This window comes from Chrysemys picta, chromosome 1 (assembly GCF_011386835.1).
Source record: "Chrysemys picta bellii isolate R12L10 chromosome 1, ASM1138683v2, whole genome shotgun sequence".
NCBI lineage: Eukaryota > Metazoa > Chordata > Testudines > Emydidae > Chrysemys > Chrysemys picta.
Window position 1 is genome coordinate 306,549,250 of NC_088791.1, and position 20,779 is coordinate 306,570,028.

At 40.8% G+C, this 20,779-nt stretch overlaps 1 protein-coding gene across 9 annotated transcripts in view; it reads right to left on the reverse strand.

Moving 5' to 3' along the window:
• PDS5B (PDS5 cohesin associated factor B) overlaps positions 1-20,779 on the reverse strand; it is a 276,903-nt gene that overhangs the window by 133,030 nt on the left and 123,094 nt on the right. For 8 of the 9 annotated variants that reach the window (XM_065594581.1, XM_008167674.4, XM_008167679.4 and 5 more), the window contains 2 exons: positions 14,379-14,459; positions 4,239-4,379 (listed from right to left, as the gene is read on the reverse strand). In XM_065594581.1, the coding sequence (XP_065450653.1) occupies positions 4,239-4,379; positions 14,379-14,459 (222 nt within the window). The remainder of the gene's footprint in view (positions 1-4,238; positions 4,380-14,378; positions 14,460-20,779) is intronic. The other variant, XM_065594592.1, reaches the window with a different exon arrangement.

A 20,779-nucleotide genomic window follows, 5' to 3' on the forward strand; every position in this document is an offset into this window, starting at 1 on the left:
TTGAAGCAGCTACATTTACGGTTGGTGTACACAGACTAGCCCCCAAATCATGAAATATGTCCTTAAACTTATTTATTTACTTGGGGGCAAGTCTTTCTTTGGACACATTTTGGAATATATGTGGATTAGATAAACTGATTTTAGCCACTTTTATTCCAAATAAGTGTCCAGGGACAAACTTGCACTGAAAATAATTAATCTGGTTTTAATTCACACCTTGTTATTTCAGTGCAAGTTTGTACACAGCCCCTTTTTGCATTTTGATGTAGAATGAGTCCACGTGACAACAACAGGTATTTTCTGCAATGGAAATAGATGAGCAGGCTAGCTAACATATTGCCTACATCACAGAAATGAGGTTGCCTTGAATAGCGAGGGGCAATTAGAAGCATAATTGATTTCTCCTTCCTGATCTTCTGAATTAGGCTGGATTGACATAGCATTAACACAGAACTGGACACAAAATTGCCCATAAACTCTTCCTTGACACATGGGAGACTGAATGGAAAATCTAAGCCCAGCCTCCTGGCCAATACTGCAGGACCAAGACCTGGTGAGTGGATCTAAGCTACCTGGAGAGCACATCAAAACAACCTCATCCTCAGAAATAATTACATTTCTGAACTTTACATCAATAACTATTAACCATAGTTGTGCATGTTCTCGAGGGCTGCAAGGAATGGCAATGCAGGGAACTTCGTGGAGAGAAAAATTAATTTGCACCAGCATTCGGTGGTTGTTGCAATGGAGCACATGGGGCCCTTTGCTCTGATCGATAATATAAACTTTTTGGCAAGGTTCTCCAACAAGTTAGATTTAGCACAGTATGCCCATTCCTCTTGGATAAAATTCTCTATAGACAGCTATGGGACACAGGTGTTTTAGATGCAGATGAAAAATACTTCTGAGTTGTCTGATCCTTTTGTATTTTCCTCCTCTCATTTCTCTTCCTTTGTCAGACTGTTAGGGGAAAAGATCTGGACTGGTAATTAACCATGTGAGTAGAGTTTTAAAAACATTTTTAACTGAAGATGTCTTACCCTCTCTCCTTCTAAGGTTTCTGCCCAGCATAAGATCACTGGCCTTCCAGAAGGAGAGGAAAGTATTCTTTCCCTTTTTAGGTCTCAAAGACTTTTTCTTAGAATTTGATGACCTATAACATTTCAGTTTATGTCATTGGCCATTTAAATATAAAGAAATGGCTCAGGGAGAAGCTCTGGTGTTTTCTCTTTGATCTGCAGTATACCACATATTTTATCAATGTATCTGGGGCTAGTTCCTCCTCTAGTATGGAGTTAAAACTAGAGGAAAAGATAACTATTCTTTAGTTTTAATGGAATCTTGGATATCTTTGCTTTTTCTCAGAAGCAGTCTTCCCCTGGTCTTGGGGAAGGTATGTCTGCCTGAGGGTATGTCTACACTGTAATTAAAATAAAATAAAATAAAATCAGACTTGCGGGGCCCAGGCTAAGGGGCTGTTGAACTGCAGTGTAGACATTCAGGCTCAGGCTGGAGCCTGGGCTCTAGGACCCCAAGTGGTGGGAGGACCCCAGAGCTCAAGATACAGCCCGAGCCCAAATGACTACACCATAATTAAACAGCTTGTAATGGGATCGCACTCACCTCTCACAAGCACCCGCTGTCCAAGTGCGTGTGCCTACACACTGAGTTTGTGGTGGGTCTTCGGTTGCTCAGCCTTCCAGCCAGAGTTACACACAGTTTGTATGTAAAATAGGGGAAACAGTCCAAAAGGGGGGCCTATCCCAGTACTCTCAGTAGGCCTCTCTTTCCCTGTCGCCCTCCCTGGCCCCGGCCCTCAATTAGTCCAGCAGTCTTCAAAATGGCCTTGGCCCTGGCACTGAGCTATCCTCCAGGGCTCCCTCCCCAGAGACAATGTCCTCACACCCTCTGGGCCTAAAAGAGTTCAGTTCCCTTTTGGGGTGCACAGTTCAGGCCACTTTCCCAGTGGCTGGTGTGGGGAACCCAAGCCCACCCTCTACTCTGGGTCCCAGCCCAGGGGCCCTAAAGATAGCAGCTGTCCGCCATGTCCTTTTAACTGAGATGCATTGCTGCTATGATTCTCTGGGCCACTTCCCTGTGGCCCCAGTACATTCTTCACCCTTATCTCAGGGCGTTGTCTTGGTTGAGTCCAAGCCGCAACCCAGAGCTCCTTCTCGCTCCTCTGGGTCCCTGCCAGCACTGCTCTGTCCAAGGTCCTGTAGCTCCCTCAGCCAGCTAGGCACACCAGCCAAACTCCTTCAACTCCAGCAAGGAACTGATCTCACTCTGCCTCTGCAGCTCTTCTTATACTAGCCTATTGGGCCCTGATTGGCTGCTCCCTGCAGCCCCTTTCTGATTGGAGTGGTTGTGTGGGATATTGACAAACAGCTTGAAGGATCCTCTACACTGCCTTTTTCTAGGGCCGGCTGTGGCAAGGCCACAAGACCTCCAACATGGGGCCTCGGAGCCTGGTCCACCCCACCCACACAGCCCCTTAGCCAGAGTCAGCTGGCACAGCCTGCCACAGCTGTCTAATTGCATTGTACACATATCGTCAAAGGTGACAAAGAAAGGGCTTTCCATATTTACTAGGGACAGAGGAGATTCCTTAGGCTCACACTCAGTTCCATTTTTAAAAGGACACAAAGCTTGGTCTTTGGTGATCTGACTCCTGGGAGATGGAAGTTCCTGATTCAGGAAGGCAGGGGAGGAATAGGCAATGACAAAAGGTTAACACAGCCACCAGCTGTGGCTGGTAAGGCAAGTCCAATCATCTTCCTGCCCTTGGAGATGTATCTTTGGCTAATGCTACTTTGTGAGGACTCCCTCTCAGTTAAGGTATATTACCACTAGCTTCCCCCTATCTGTCTGAGTTTCTGGTCCACTGTCGCTTCTTTCTTGTTTTGTCAGCTCATTGCTTTGAGGATGGGTGTGATTGCTCCTTTCAGACACTCCCATCAGAAGAGAAGAAGAAGAAGATCAGCTTTAACCTTTGCTTCTTCATAAGCTCATCAGACATTACCAGGCTCTCATATTTAACACACTACAATGGGAAGACCTGGTTAGCCTGCCTACAGCTGTGGATTGTGGGCTTGTCAGGGACAGAGACACGCCTATTCTGTTCTGGTCTGTATCCTAAGCTCAGAATTGGTTGAAGACCCATTATTTAGGATCTGTGGACCTTATTACGCAGAAGAATAGAGAAAAGCAGTGGTGATAGACAAGATCAGAAATGGATAGGACAGAGGCAGTATTATGAGAAGGAGAAAAACATTACACCCCAAGCCCACAATGCAAGTGCCTTTTTATTCAGAGCTTAAACATTTATTCCAGAACTTTCCCAATTCAAACATGAGGAAGTACAATGAGTAATACAGAAGACCTGACCCATGGTAAAAAATACTGACCATAGGCCTCATTTTTAAAACTGGAAGGCCTATTTTCCCCCCCCATTCATGAGACTATCATTTTGACACATTTTTAAAATAAAATAAAACCTGAAAAAAGATGTGCTGCTTACTCAAGCAAGATTGGGGGGGGGGGGGAGAGAACAGCTCAGCACCCACATCCCCTTCTAATATAAATTTGAGAAGACCGACAGCGAGGCAAAAAGTAGCCCAGAGAGGGGGAGCATAATGCTCAGGGATGACCACAATAATGAAAATGCAGTAAAATGGACATTAATTCTTAAATTTCCAGAAAGTTACAGTAAAGAAGTTGCTGTTTTCCAACCACAAAGGATAACAAATGTTTCCCAATCTAGTGAAAGCTATACAGTATTTTAATGTTGGCCAGACATATGCCCAGAAATTCCACTCTTCTCCACTCAAATTTTTTCATTACTACATACAAGGGCATAGTATGCCATTAAGTGGCACATGATTTTCAATCTATTAAAATTTATGAACCACTGCATAAGCATTTAAATAAATAGTAGCTTGCAATGCCAAAAAACTGGCAAATTGTATGAAACATGTGAATCACACTTATAAATGCAGTCTTTTCTAATTACTCTGTGAAATAACTTCTGAAAGTTGTAGAAAAAATGTAATTATAGATTAGTCTTCTTATATATTTACTCTTATGAACTGGTTGTTTTGAGTTACTTAGATGTGACAGTAAGAAAGACATTTAATTCCAAATTAGACATGGTGATCTATCAAATATTACATAGCGCATATTCAGAGAAAAAAATTCCATTTTAAGACTGTCTAAAACAAACATAGTATGATATTTACCTTAAGTTTGAATTCAAGCTGCGGTAAAACAGAAAGCAAGAGATGACCGTCAATATTGTACAACTCCAGAATTAAGTCAAAGACATGCTCTGACAGATCACTGATAGAAGTTTTCCCAAGCATAAGCACCTGATTAAAGAACTGGAAAGGAAAACAAAGAACATTACATCAGTAACAGAATACAAGTAAAACAGTATACATCTTCTGTGTCTTTTCTAAAATTCTAACTTCACATATCACAGAATCAGCTTACAATATCTTCACAAATTCTGAGTAAGGATACAAATTTCTACCTATTAAAGTGATAAAAGTGGGGGGAAATGAGTTAATGGAAAGATGACCCTTAAGATACACAGTACTTTTTTCTCTCGATTTATATTCGTAAACTAGAGATGAAAAGCAACAGTACAAAAAAGGTGTTATGCAATGTTTAGTTTATCACAGCAAGTCTAGAAACAACTAACAGAAACAAATAATTCCTCTACCAGTTTCAATTATATCAGATCTTTTGTAGTGTGACTATTTTTAGAGTTATTTAACCACAAGCGACACCAATTTATTTCAAAAGCATTCCATCCTTTTGCCTAAATGGGACCAATATAGAGAAACAGATAGGGAATTATCACACTACTGTAAAAAATAAAGTGTAGTTGTAGCCGTGTTAGTCACAGGATATTATGAGAGAGGCTTTTGAGCCACACAGGTGTGTGATCTGAAGAAGAGCTCTGTGTGGCTCGAAATCTCTCTCTCTCATCATGAACAGAAGTTGGTCCAATGAAAGATATTACCTCACCCACCTTATCTCTCTAATTTATAAAGCTGTTAAATGGAAATTTCTGAACTCAATTACTTTGTATGTCTAAGAATTTATATCTGCAAAGCAGCATTTTTGTACACTGCAGTTATAAAGCAAACACATTGACTTAGGTGGACGTGAGGGTAAATCTGTACTTTCAACTATAAGAATATCTGATAAAATTCTACATTAATATTAAATGTAAACAAATTAAACATTGCTTTACTTTTTAATCACTCTGTTACTTACTATGTACTGAAATATGTACTGTGTGGGAGGAAGGAAGGAAAGTTATCATGCCTACCTCATTTTAGACCACAGAACTGTTTCTCAAACTCCTTTTTTAATCTACCAAAGAGCCCCATGCCCAAAGTGTGCAACACTGTTCATGCTACTCCAAAACCACCAAGTCTGCTGATGGAGCACATTTAATTGGTACTCACTGCTGTCTCTGCCTGGACTAGGGCACAGCCTCAACCACAAAGCTTGCTACTCACTCTACCTGATAAATGTATATCAGATCAGACCAAGTACCAAGCAATAGATCTAAATTTTCAAAATATCCACTTTTAGGTACCCAACCTGAGAAATCTTGAATCTGATTTTCTTAAGTATAAGCACCTACACCTCATCTGAAGTCAAGAGGAGCTCCACGTGCTCAGTAACTCAGAAAATCAGGCCCAATTGTTTTGAAATGGGCACCAAAAAGTTAAGGCACCCCAAAATCAATGGCTACCTTTGAAAATTTGACAAGTATTGTGTCAAACAATTGATATTGTGCTGTGCAACAGGCAAGTCAGGATAAAGGAGACCCCTCTCCTTCGCAATAGTCAAGATGAAGAAGAGCACCCTATCAATAACCAAAAGGCTGCATTAACCTGATAGGGAATTCCTTTATGGATCCTTTGAGAGAAACAGGTGTGATTTGAGGTGAGAGGAAGAACACAAAGCTTATGTTCTGCACCTTTTAGATGGGTAAAAATGATCTTGACTTCTTTGAAATAAAAAAAAATATTAACCAATTATGCCCCTTTCCCTTTGTCAAATTAATTTTTCCACCCTTGTGTTTGTAAAACAACATATCATAGAACTCTCTTGTGCATCAGCATGATCAATTTGCAAGGAAATGTATAGACCTTGGTAAAGCATTTGAACAATTAACTACAAAGCCAGCAGAGGGAGTTCACATGTTCCATGTGCTATTGTAACATGAATCAAGCCAATTAGGAAAAAAAGGGGGCTTCTTTCATAAGCTGAGAAGCGCAAGAAGAAAAATGAGAAACTATTAACTGACCAGGAAAGGATGCACCATATTTACAAATCAAAAAACTGTGTGCTACCCTAGAAACATTAAGCCTGTGAACTGGCCTTATGAGGGTTTTTTTGTTTTGTTTTGTTTTTTAAACAAGCAGCTTTTACTGGAAGATGTACATTCCTGGTTCAATAGTTGTGTGTCCTCTATTGTGTTTATTTACCCTACCAAAGAAAATAGTTCTTTAATGCTATAGAATGTACTGAGTATCATTCCCCACTTGTGGGGTGTGTTTTCAGAACAAGAGAACTGTGAATGCAAAGATTTTTCACCATGAGGGAGGATTTTTATTGCAGTAGCACTTTGAGGCCCCAGTCAGGATTCACAAACCCTTTATGCTAGATGCTATATCTACCACAAACATCTTACAATCTTTGCACGTGACAAGATAGGTAGTTACAAACAGCAAATTGGAAGGTTGTGAAGAGAGAATCGGTGGGACATGGTAATAGTGAAATAATCACATTAAGTATAATAAGCAGCCACAGTACACCAACTGCCTAGCATCGAGACATTTGCCACATTTCCAAAAAACAAAAATCAAATCAAGCTCCATTCTTGTCTTTCCTTCCTATCTTCTTATCCATGTTAATTAACATGTATCATGCAACCATGAATTATGGTGGAGTAGCAGCAACAACTGAGTTAAGCCTAAGCCCAAGTTTTGCTTAAGCAGGGATGTTAAACTTTCAAAGTTATCTGCTTTATCATCATCAATATGAATTGCTAGATGTCCTTTGCATAATTTTTACACACACCCTTAACAACAACCTCTCCAATCTTAAGATTGTAAATCATATTTAATATTATATCAGATGTAATGGTTTCTTGTTACAAGAATATGAGGTCAGAGTTGCAAAATCTTGTAAGTGTACGTTTGATGAAGTTGGAGTGCCTATTGCTTTTATCTGTCACAGTTGGAAGTAAATGCAGTGTGGTATTGAAGGCTACATGAAGGCGGTAAGGAATACTGAATATTTTCCCCAAGTTTATTTCCATGCTCTTAAGGTTTAGGGTGGCTCAGGTATGCACTACTGCAACCTTACCTGTAATAAACAAAATTTGTGTTACTTATGTTACTTATAGTAGAACTCACATTTTTCTTATGCCTGATTGCTCTTCCTTCTCATCTCTTATTTCTCTCCCTCATCATCCATCTATTCTCTGGGGTCTTCCCTCTCTATTCAACTCTTAACTATTCTTTGCAATCCACCTGTAGTTTTTCTTTGTCCTCCCATCCTTCCTGTCTATTCCTTCCTCTTTAACTCCCTGTCCCCCCTTCTTTCCCATGTGACAAGATAGGTAGTTATAAACAGCAAATTAGAAGGTTGTGGTGTAAGACAGTGGTGTAAGAAATCTATTCATGCTCCCATGGTCAGATCCCTTTCTCCACACCTGTAACAAACAGCAGTATATTGCTTACTTTCTTAAGTACTTTAGAGTAACAGAGGTGTGGAAAAAATCAAACAGATACAGTAAAAGCTGCATAGCTACTGCTCTCAATTCTGTGGATCATGCCAGCAATCTAAGAAGCAGTTTAGAAATGGAGGAGAATGAAAAACATGCAGCTAACACCCCTTGTCAAGCCAAAGGCTTCAACAACATAGGCACTAGGCCTAGGTAATACAGATAGAAAATAATAATAATGATATATCCAGAATAGGGCTGTCAAGCAATTAAAACAACGTAATAGCGCAGTTAAATTAATACCATTTATTTAAATATTTTTGGACGTTTTCTACATTTTCAAATATATTGATTTCAATTACAATACAGAATGCAAAATATACAGTGCTCTTTATATTTATTTTTTATTACAAATATTTGCACTGTAAAAATGATAAAAAATAGTATTTTTCAATTCACCTAATACAAGTCCTGTAGTGCAATCTTTTTACCATGAAAGTTGAACTTACAAATATAGAATTATGTACAAAAAAACTGCATTCAAAAATAAAAATGTAAAATTTTAGAGCCTGCTGTGACGTTGTGCAGTCTATATGGTTTTATAAAAACTTGATAATAAGTCAATATAATGTAACTGAGATAGTTTTAGAGAAAATACGGTAATAAGTGAATGTAAGTAACTGGGATATGCCTCATGCAAAAGGTCTCTTGTAAGGTATCATTACAAAGCTTATAATCTACTGAGTGTGATCATCTGATTTGTATAAATGTACCACTCTTGTATCTAAAACTAGAAATATAAAATGTAACTCTGAGGGCCTATTGTAATTGTGTAAAGTGTGGACCATTAATGATGGTTTGGAATCTTGATGACTCCCATTGTCTGCAGATGGCTGTATTTACCTGTGAGTCTTCCTGTATATGTGTGTGCTGGCAAGTGAGTAATGAAGTCTTGCAGTGACATGTGATCATGTCACCTGAACTGGAATCCATCTTTAACCTGGTGCTTTTCCAGTGAGGGGGGGTGGAAACCCAGAGAGACAAAGAGTTCCCGCCTTATGCAAAAGATATATAAAGGGGGGGGAGAGAACAGAGAAGGGGAGAAGCCATCATGAAGAATCCCCTAGCTACCACCTGAGCTGCAACAAGAGCTGTACCAGGGGAAAGAATTGTGCCCAGGCCTGGAAGGTGTCCAGTCTGAGAAAAACTTACTGAAACATCTCTGAGGGTGAGATTATCTGTATTTAGTTTGAGTAGACATAGATTTGCGCATTTTATTTTACTTGGTGACTTACTTTGTTCTGTCTGTTACTACTTTGAACCACTTAAATCCTACTGTCTGTACTTAATAAAAACATTTTCTATTTAGTAATTCACTCAGAGTATGTATTAATACCTGGGGGAGCAAACAACTGTGCATATCTCTCTATCAGTGTTATAGAGGGCGAACAATTTATGAGTTTGCCCTGCATAAACTTTATGCAGGGTAAAACGGATTTATCTGGGTTTAGACTCCATTGGGAGTTGAGCATCTGAGTGCTAAAGACAAGCGCACTTCTGTAAGCTGTTTTTAGGTAACCTGCAGCTTTGGGACAGGAGATTCAGACCCTGGATTTGTGTCTGGAGCCAGACGGGAGTGTCTGGCTCAGCAAGACACGGTGCTGGAGTCCTGAGCTGGCAGGAAAAGCAGAAGCAGGGGTAGTCTTTGCACATCGGGTGGCAGCTCCCAAGGGGGTTTCTGTGATCCAACCCGTCACACCTGCAACTACTTCTTGTTCAGCCAACCGCTCAGAAATACAAGTTTGTTTACATTTGCAGGAGATAATGTTGCCCGTTTCTTGTTTACAATGTCACCTGAAAGTAAGAACAGGTGTTCACACGGCACTGTTGTAGCTGGCGTCACAAGATATTTACATGCCAGATGCACTAAAGATTCCTATGTCCCTTCATGCTTCAACCACCATTCCAGATGACATGCGTCCATATTGATGACGGGTTCTGCTGAATAACAATCCAAAACAGTGCAGACCACCACATGTTCATTTTCATCATTTGAGTCACATGCCACCAGCAGAAGGTTGATTTTCTTGTTTGGTGGTTTGGGTTCTGTAGTTTCCGCATCGGAGTGTTGCTCTTTTAAGACTTCTGAAAGCATGCTCCACACCTCGTCCCTCTCAGATTTTGGAAGGCACTTCAGATTCTTAAACCTTGGTTCGAGTACTGTAGCTATCTTTAGAAATCTCACATTGGTACCTTCTTTGAGTTTTGTGAAATCTGCAGTGAAAGTGTTCTTAAAATGAACATGTGCTGGGTCATCATCCATGACTGCTATAACATGAAATATAAGGCAGAATGCGGGCAAAACAGAGCAGGAGACATGCAATTCTCCCTCAAGCTGTTCAGTCACAAATTTAATTTAAAAAAAAGCGTTAAACGAGCATCTTCAGCATGGAAGCATGTCCTCTGGAATGGTGGCAGAAGCATGAAGGGTCATACAAATGATTACCACAGGGGTCTCAAACATGTGGCCCGCGGAGTTCTTTGCTGCGGCCCGCCAAGCTCCCCACCCTCCCCCCGGAGTTACTTCCTGTGGCCGCCAAACTCCCCTCACCCACTTCTCTCCCCTCTCCTCCCCGCCAGCGCGCCGCTCCCTGCTCCTCTGACTACCTCCGGGGGCTTTTCAGGAGGGAAGGGGGAGGAGCAGGAAGCCGTGCACTCAGGGGAGGAGGGGGAGAAGAGACAGGGTAGAGATTTGGGGAATGGGTTGGAATAGGGGCAGGGCAGGGGTGGGGCCTCATGGAAGGGGTGGAGTGGGGGCTTTAATAGAAGTAATTCTAAAACTAAGTGCGTGTTTTGTCCTTTGAGTGAGGTGCATTACTGAGTGTATATATTTTATTAAAACCACTCAGAAATGACTTAGTCAAAAAAAAGAACACTCATGGAAGAAAGTTTTTCAAGACAAATGGGAGAATTTATATTTTTTCACAGAGGTAAAAGATAAAATACAATGCCTTATTTGTCAGCCAACGATTGCGGTTCCCAAGGAGCATAACGTGCGTCTGCACGACGACACGATGTACTGTGAAAAATATGATGCATTCACCTAAAAAATTCGAGAGGAAAAAGTTCGGCAACTTAAAGCAGCATCTGCCAAGCAAAGAACTTTCTTTTCAGAGACTAACAAGTCTAGCGAAGATTCAGTAAGAGCAAATTTTGTGATAAGCGAAATAATAGCTAAATCATCACAACCTTTTACAGAAGGCCTATTCGTAAAAGAATGTCTTGTGAAGGCCAGCGAAATTTTATATCTTGATAGGAAGAAAGTTTTTGAAGGCATAAGCTTGTCTGCCAATACAGCTGCCTGCAGGATAACGGATTTAGCAGATAATGTGCAAAAACAATTGAGTCAAATGGCAAAAGACTTTGAAGCATTTTCAATTGCTCTTAATGAGAGTACAGATGTCTCAGATACCACACAGTGTGCAGTGTTCATTAGCGGTATGGATTGCAATTTGAATGTAACTGAAGAATTGCTAGACTTCATGCCACTGAAGGGTACCACAACGGGACGTGACATATTTCAAGGACTGGAAGAGTGCATTGAAAAAGCTGTGCTGCCATGGAACAAACTCGTATCTTCGGCTACCAATGGTGAGCCATCAATGTGCTCTGAAAATGTTGGTGTGGTTGGATTACTGAAGACCAAACTGAACAGCCTCAATATACCAGGAATTAGCTTCACCAGTATACATTGCATTTTGCACCAAGAAGCCCTGTGTAGTAAAAGTCTACAAATGAAGGAAGTTATGGATGTAGTTAAAACCGTTAATTTTATACGTGCACGAGGGCTGAATCACAGACACTTCACTTCTTTTCTAGCAAGTATGGACAGCAAATATGGGGAACTCCTGTATCACACTCAAGTTAGACGGCTGAGTCATGGAAACGTTTTCAAGCTTTTTTGCACTTAAAGAGCTTGATTCCTTCATGAAAATGAAAAACAAGGAGGTTCCACAGCTTGCTGATTCCACTTTTATCTGCAACCTTGCTTTTCTAACAGATGTAACTGACCACCTGAATGCACTGAACTTGAAGCTTCAGGGTAGAAAACAGGTGATAACACAGATGTATGACAGTGTTAAGTCATTCGAAGTCAAGCTTACTTTGTGGGGGAAACAGCTGACTGCTGGCAATTTGGTCCATTTCTCGACTCTGAACTCCTTAGGAAAAGTTGAACCCAAATCCTTAGAAATGATATCTGCATATTCTTTCAACTTATACAAAAAGTTTGGTGTGTGGTTTAAAGATTTCAAGGCACATGAACCACATTTTCAACTTTTTTCCTCACCATTTGCTGTGGAAATTGACAATGTTGCAGAGGAACTGCAGATGGAGTTAGTGGAGCTTCAGTGTGATACCATTTTGAAGCAGAAGTATACTTCATGGAAGAGAAAAACTATATATATAGTTTTTCTCTTCCATGAAGATTAACAAATCTGTGTTATGGTCAAGGCTCACTGATGAACATTTGAAAGCAACACTGAGATTGGTTTCGTCTCAGGATATCAAACCTAATATTGATGCTCTGGTTGATGCAAAACGCTGCCAGCTAAGTGGCCAAAAACGGAATGACTGTCAAAATTAGCACTGACTTTTCGCATTACAGTTTTAAAAAAGTTAATAAATAGACTTTTAATAGCATATTATATTACTCTTCATTTTTTACTATACTTTTGTATCATCATATGAAAAGGTTTCAGTGATGTGGCCCTCGGGCCAATGTACTAGTCCTCATGTGGCCCTTGCGGTGATTTGAGTTTGAGATCCCTGGATTACCATATCTGGCATGTAAATAACTCGCAATGCCAGCTACAAAAGTGCCATGCAAATGCCTGTTCTCACTTTCAGGTGACATTGTAAATAAGAAGAGGGCAGCATTATCTCCTGTAAATGTAAACAAAATTGTTTGTCTTAGCGATTGGCTGAACAAGAAGTAGGACTGAGTGGACTTGTAGGTTCTGAAGTTTTACATTGTTTTGTTTGTGAGTGCAGTTATGTAACCAAAAAAAAAAAATCTACATTTGTAAGTTGCACTTTCATGACAAAGATTGTGCTACAATACTTGTATGAGGTGAACTGAAAAATACTATTTCTTTTACTTATTTTTACAGTGCAAATATTTGTATTCAAAAATAATATGCACTTCAATTTCAATTACAACACAGAATACAAGACATATGAAAATGTAGAAAAACATCCAAAATATATAATAAATTTCCATTGGTATTCTATTGTTTAACAGTGCGATTAAAATGGTGATTAATTTTTTTGAGTTAATCATGTGAGTTAACTGCGATTAATCCACAGCCCTAATCCAGAACCAATTTTTTTTTCTAGCAGGAGCTTTCTGGAATGTATTCCACTGAAAGGCCAGAGAGACTGGTCTGAAGGTGGGACTTGCATACACCAACATGCCAGAGGTTGAGGGTGCACAAATGAGCAACTGAGAAAGGAGATGTTCAGTCCTATTAGCAACAGTGTCCAGTACCACAACCTTTAGTCTTTCCAGAAATCAAGTTTTCTAAGAGGAGCCTGAGCTATCATCTGACTGTCACAGATGAAGGGACAGTTCCATTTTAATCATTATTATGGGTTAGATCAGACCAGTGAAGAAATTATGCAAGAAGCTGCTATACTTGCTGACACTGACTACATATCAATGCTAGTTTGTTTAGATTTTATTTCCCCCATATCTTATATTAAATTACCATCCCCCTTGTTTGACTGGGATAAGTCCCTGACACCAGATCAACTGTAAAAAACTTTCATTCCATTCATATACACACAAACCGTGTGTGTGTGTGTGTGTGTGTGTGTGTGTGTGTGTGTGTATATATATATACATACATACGCACACACAAAACCAACCTCCTTTGATTTCCATTTTAGAACACTGAACCTAAAAGAAACATAGACCATCAACTCCCTAGTTACTGGTATTAGGTCTTGCCTACACCAACTTGCAACTAAGTCCCACAGTATGATAGAACACCTCTCCAGCAATGCAGCATAATCTAATAGGCAAGACACTGGACTGGAAGTCAGAGACCTTGCTTCTATTCCTAGCTCTGCCACTGACCTGCTGTGCAACCTTGGGCATGTTGCTTCATCTCTCTGGGCCTCTATTTCCCCTCCCACACTTTGCCTTGTCTATTTATATTGTTAGCTCTTTGTGACAGGGACTGTGTCTCACTACGTATATGTATAGAACCTAACTGAATGTGACTAACATGAATGGGACCTCTAGGTGCTATCCTAATACAAAATGATGATGATAATGAAAGCACACTTTGGTTTTGCAACTGGGTCAGGAAATTGTAACTGAGTACCTCAAATTTGGTAATGGCTTTGGTAATTCCCAAACAATTGAGTATTAGATTTTAAGGGCAATATGATATGGTATTTTTAATGCAGCAGATCTTCTCCATCATATAAGAGTTCCAAATTATTAATCTTAAAAACTACCTAACCTACAACAAAATTAATAACTACCAATAAATTACTCAGCTCTTTTAAAGTTTTTATTTTCACCCATGTGTTTAATCACTTGCAAATCTTGACTTACGTTAGTAATGTACGGTTCAATAGCTTGAGCTGTCCTCTTTAGTAAAGCCTTTGCCAAGTCATATGCTTGCTTGTTTAAATTCTGAAAAACATAAATAGCAAACTTTGATCCACACAACCTTAAATATAGAATTTAAGAATCTTGAAATTAACATGTACTAATAAATAATGAACCCCCTTGAATCCCTCAGTAGTTAAAGGGATGCTGTCAGATCAAAGTTGGTCCAAAATTTAGGTTTTGTAAAACAGAGCTTGGAAACTTAATGCACCTAATAGACAGTGGTGAATGCGGCATTTTCCCAGAGAAATTCAGAAGCATGAACAATCAATTCTCACAGAAACTAAAATTTTATATTTTTTTAATTAAGTTTATCGCCATTATGGTTTTGAAGATAACCTTCCAAATATGACCCAACATGGATGGAATATTGCTGCCTGTCTTCCTGATCTGTAAGCCAACAGCCAAAGTGCCTGCATCTGCTGCTGTTCCTCATGGCTCTTTTGCTGCTTGGGGAAAGCTGTGCTCCACAGCATATACTGGCACTGGAGTTAGTCATGTGAGAGACACCCAAAAATGGAAGTCGGTGAGAGGCAGAACAGCAGATACCTTCTACCCTTGCAGCCACCAGGCATCTATGTGGGAGGGGTATATAGCCTCACTCTCCTATAGGGGTATGCAGCATAGAGATGACAGCCTCGCTCTCCTACAGATGCAGACTCTGGATGACTATGGAGAGAAAACAAAACAAAACCTTTTTTCCCTTCTACAATGAGAAGAGGTTGGTGAATACAAATATTCCAAGAAGCATTTTGGTAGGGATCTTGGCACACTTTCCTCTTCTGCGATCTAAAAAGTTGGGTTTTGTTTCTCACTATGGTATTGCCCATAAAACACATCAATGGTCGGCTTCCCCTGCCTTTCCCACCACTTATCTCTTGTATCAATTTCTAACTATTATGTAAGTTTTTCAATCCCTTTTGCAAAACTAATTTTTCAATAATTTCAGGAGCAGCAGACCAAAAAACGTCGTCCTGCAGTATTTGCAACACCAAAATTGCAGTACTATTTTAATGCAATGAAATTTTCTTTTAAAATTACCCTTTAAGGTTAAGCAAACAAATGTGAAACTGAAAACTTCAACTGTAAAAAAAATCAAATGCTCAGTTCTGATAATCTAGTGTTATTGGTAATAAGAAAATTTTTAACCTGAAAGAACCCCATATAAGATAATATGCAGTTGTTTTTATATTCTATTTAAAAGAAAAAAAATAGTTGTAAAGTATGATCTGCATAGAAATCATAACACAATTGGGTTAGAATGGACCGCAAAGGTCATCTAGTCTAAGCCCCTGCCAAGATACAGGATTTGTTGTTTCTCAACCATCGAAGACATAGCTATCCAGCCTCTTTTTGAAAACCTTTACTGAAGGAGATTCCATGACTTCCCTAGGTAGTTTGTGTAGTATAGTAACATTGCTACATATGAAAGGATATTCTTCATTTTACTCTAAATGTTTTCTAAATTATTCCTAAACAGCATGCATTATCAGAAACAACTTACCTGAAAATGGTTTGCTTAATTTCTACGCAGCTATTTTAATGCACACAGGGAGAAATATATCCTTAAATTTGTAATACCTCTCTACCCTTAAACTTTCCAACCCTAAAACTTGACCAGAAGGTTCCAATCTGAGGGATGGGAGCAAAGAAAGACATTTTTAGCTGTAATAGTACAAGAAAAACACGCCTTTGGTAAGTAAAAATATTAAATCAGTCAACATAAAGGAAAAATCTGAAGACTGAAAAAAAAATTTTGAATATTTATTGGACTCAAGATTTGAGTCACTGCTTAAGTTCCCTCTAAGCTGCACAGCCACGCAGCAGTCTATTAAGCGCCTCTCCCCCAGCCCTGGACCTACCGCAGCAGTGAGAGGTGCCCCTCCCCTGGCCCCAACCCAACCCAGCAGGGGCCCCGCCGGCCTGGTGTTCCACCTTCACTTGCGCTACGTCCCAGCAGCCGCTGTGCTGGCTCCTCTCCTCTCTGGCCCCTCCCTGGTGCTCCTCTAGGCCCGAAGGCCCAGGGCATCACCCAACCTCCCACCCCCCACCCCCGTCCACTCGCTCCTGAGGGCTCCTCTCTCTGCCCTCCGTCACTGGCAGGCAGCAGCCGCCGGCTACCTACCAGTGATCTGGGGTGGGGGGAATAGCAGCCCCGGAAAGGAGCCCACAGCCACTGCTGCACCGTCAGTGATGGACAGACCCCTGCTTCCGGCTCCCCGGGGAGCCCAAAGCCACAGACCATCACCAGTGGCCCGGACTGCAGACAGACCTGCTGTGGCCGGGGGAGAGGAGCCCCTCCCCAGCCTCCAACCCAGCCCAGGAGCTGCCCAGGCCAGGGGAGAAGCACTTATCCTGCGGCTCCAGCCGCAGAGCTGCCGCAGCAGAGAGAGGCACCTCTCTCCACCCCAGCCCAGGTGCTGCTGTAGGGAGAGAGAGCTGGGGGGAATCCTCTCTCCCCCTGCTGTAGCCGTGGGGCAGCCTGCACCCCAATCCCCTCATCTCCAGCCCCACCCTGGAGCCCTCACACCCCACCTCCCAACCCTCTTCCCCAGCCCTGAGCCCCTTCCTACACTCCGAACCCCTCGGCTCCACCCCCGCCACATTAATTTTCTTATGTGCACCAATATGGAGGTGATGTGTCTCATCACCTCCATATTGGTGCACATAACAAAATTTATTCCGCACATGCATGGGAAAAATTAGAGGGAACACTGGCCTCTAGAAGCATATACAAATTCTCATCCTGAACAATTATTCAGTGTTTTCATAGAACCTGATCATGGAAAAGACTTGAAACAATAACTGATCTACAACTATCTTCACTTTTTTTTCTTGAGAGAGAGGGACATAAAACTGAGCCATATTTAGCACCTGAACCCAGACAGCAAGGGGAAATATACTACATACAATGAACAAAAAAAATCAATCACTGGAGACACGAAGTCATAGTTAGCAAATAAAACCCAGAATGAGCAGATGAAGTCAAGATATGATGATTTAATATGCTCTTGAAGATTCTAAAACAATTAAAGAGTATAGTAACTCAATTCTCTTGTTTTTAAAGAAGGACTTGGGTAATGTAAAAAAATATATATATTTTTTTTAAACCACCTACTGTTGTCAAAGGGTTATCTCACCAATGTCACAATGAAGAGACAAGTCACTCCTCTAGAAATGTTCATTTAGCAGTAATGGGGAGGAAACTTTAAACTGTATTCAAGAATTGCAGATCATACAATTTTCCACTTTCCAAAAACAAAATTTATTAAAAAACTTGACAAGTATTTTTTGAAAGATGTAGTAACTTGCATTTTTTAAATTTATATTTAATGGACGCGAGACATAAGGAAAGCCATTAACACCCAAAGAGACATAGCAGTAATAATGGACAGCAAATTACATTATAGTTTGCAACATGATGCGGCAGCAATTACAAATAATAACAGTAGTAATACAAGACTGCGGGCAGCATACGTAGAAACCTCACATCATGGAGCGTGTTACAACTTCTGTCCAGTGAAAACAAACACTGAACACTGCGTTCAAGCTCTGGACACCTTTACCCAAAACGATCAACACAAATCAGAGGGAGTTCAGAAAAAAGCAACAAAAAATTAGAGTACTTGAAGGAATGACTCTAGATAAAATAAAAACAGCTAAATATGTATAGTTTGACAAAGCAAGTGTTTAATAGGGCTGTGCTAACTGACCATGAACATTTGAAAGGTATAAAACAAGTAAGAGGAGAAATTATTTAGGGTGATACAAGCAGGAAAAGCTGTAAGTGACAGAAGGAAGTTAAGAAAGGGAAAATGATAGTGAGATCATCAGGCTATGAAATAATGTCCCAAAAGGTGATGGAAATCCTACTATTTGAAGCATTTAAAACCAGACTTCACAAAGAGTAGCCCAAGTGTACTGTTGGGAGCAATCATGCTCTAGCAACAGGACAGACCAACATTAATAAGGCCTTTCGTTCTTAATTTCCATGATCTGATGCATGGTTCTAATTATGAAAGTTATTTTACAGAATCATCTAAACACTCTAAAGTGGGTAATTATACCAATTTCCTCCCCATCTATAATAAAATGCAACAGAACTCTATAGTATGATCCTTTATGCACTACAGCAGAGCTCGGCAACCTTTGGCAAGCAGCCCACCAGGGTATGCCACCCTGGCGGGCGTGCCGGTTTGTTTACCTGCCGCATCCGCAGGTTCGGCCAATGCGGCTCCCACTGGCCGCGGTTTGCTGCTCCAGGCCAATGGGGGCGGTGGGAAGCAGTGGCCAGCACATCCCTCGGCCTGCGCCGCTTCCCGCGGCCCCCATTGGCCTGGAGCGGCAAACCGCGGCAAGTGGGAGCCACGATTGGCCGAACCTGTGGACATGGCAGGTAAACAAACCAGCCCGGCCATGTGCCAAAGGTTGCCGATCCCTGCACTACAGCTTGTCACTGTTGGCAAGGGTATCTAGCAGTCAACCCAATGAAGTCCTTTATTGGCCTAAAAAGGGGAGGCAGTCAATGGTAATTAGGTGCCAAGGAGTTTCTGAAAATCCCACTAGGTACATTATCTGCATCTTTAGATGCCTAAATACCTTTGAAAAATGTTCCTTTGTGCTTTAGCTAGTAAATTTTATGACTATTTCACACTGTGCACCAAAAGCACTATAAATACAGCACAAGAAATAACAAAACATATGTTTTAAAGAAAAGCTTAGACCCATTCATACATGTGAGACAAAAGCAAGATGCGATGAATTCAAAAGTGTAAGTGGCTTCAGGGGAGGTGGCGACATAAATAGGAGAAAATAGGATGTAGGGAGCAAAGAGCAAAACAACAACAAAAAACACCACTTGATTTTAACAAATCCATAAAACCAAAATGTAAGATATTAATCTGTAGAATATGTGGATAACTACTGAATAATTTTCAAGTTTTCCCTTGTCTTTCATCCCTTGGTGTTAGTTGGTACAAACACCACAGAATACTTGCAAGAAGAAAAACTACTGAACTCCCCACATGAAAAGAAAAGCTACATCTTCATATCAAGTTAAAAAAACTTCTATCAGATTGTTCATTATTGCAAAAGACTACTTATTCTATTAAGAGTTTGCTCTTTTTACCTAGTTATTAATTGATCTGTTTTTCCTGACACACATTTTCATATTACAGAGTATTTTGCTAATGCTTAACATTCTTTGGCATCTCATATTCACTCCAAGAATCATTTCACCTATCTCCACTTTTTGTAACATCATGACATTTGACATTATTTAATCTTTATATTAAGTAGCTGCAGAGGACTCAAATAAGTCTATTCTATACACCATGCAGAAAGGTAGACATGGTCCCTGTCAAAAAGAGCATAAAATCTTAGAAATCTTGCCATGTTCAGTTTTTCTCTTTCAGCACTTGCAGAAAAAGAAGCATGTCTTTACCACATCAAAGCACTTTTTTCTTGCATTGATTGCTACAAGCCTAGTGGGAATGCTGTAGAATGGAGACAGTTCTCCCTGCAATTCTATAATTTAAAATTAGTAGAAGGTAAAATTGCACACTTATTCACACACTATTTCGCTAAAGTATCAGAGGTGTAGCCGTGTTAGTCTGAATCTGTAAAAAGCAACAAAGGGTCCTGTGGCACCTTTGAGACTAACCGAAGTATTGGGAGCATAAGCTTTCGTGGGTAAGAACCTCACTTCTTCAGATGCAAGACTTGCATCTGAAGAAGTGAGGTTCTTACCCACGAAAACGTATGCTCCCAATACTTCTGTTAGCCTCAAAGGTGCCACAGGACCCTCTGTTGCTATTTCACTAAAGAGAACCAATACCATATAGTACACTAAGGACTAGCATCTGAAGGCATTGTTCATGTCACATCTCTCAATTTCCCCTACAATTTTAGTGAAATATTATCCATGAGAAATTTCTTCATAATCTATATGTTGCAAAAGCCACCAAGAGATTTAATAATTCAAAAGCTAGTGCAAAGATTAGGGTTACCATATTTCAACAAGCAAAAAAGAGGACGGGAGGAGCCCCGCCCTAGCCCCGCCCCTGCCCCTCCCACTTCCCGCCCCCCCAGAACCCCCAACCCTCCCCCCGTTCCTTGTCCCCTGACTGCCCCCTCCTGGGACCCCTGCCCCTAACTGCCCCCCGGGACTCCACTCCCTATCTAAGCCTCCTTGCCTCTTGTCCCCTGACTGCCCCAACCCTTATCCACACCCCCACCCCCAGACAGACCCCTGGGACTCCCACGCCCCATCCAACCACTCCCCACCCCCTGACAGCCCCCCCCAGAACTCCCAACCCATCTAAACCCCTCTGCTCCCTGTCCCC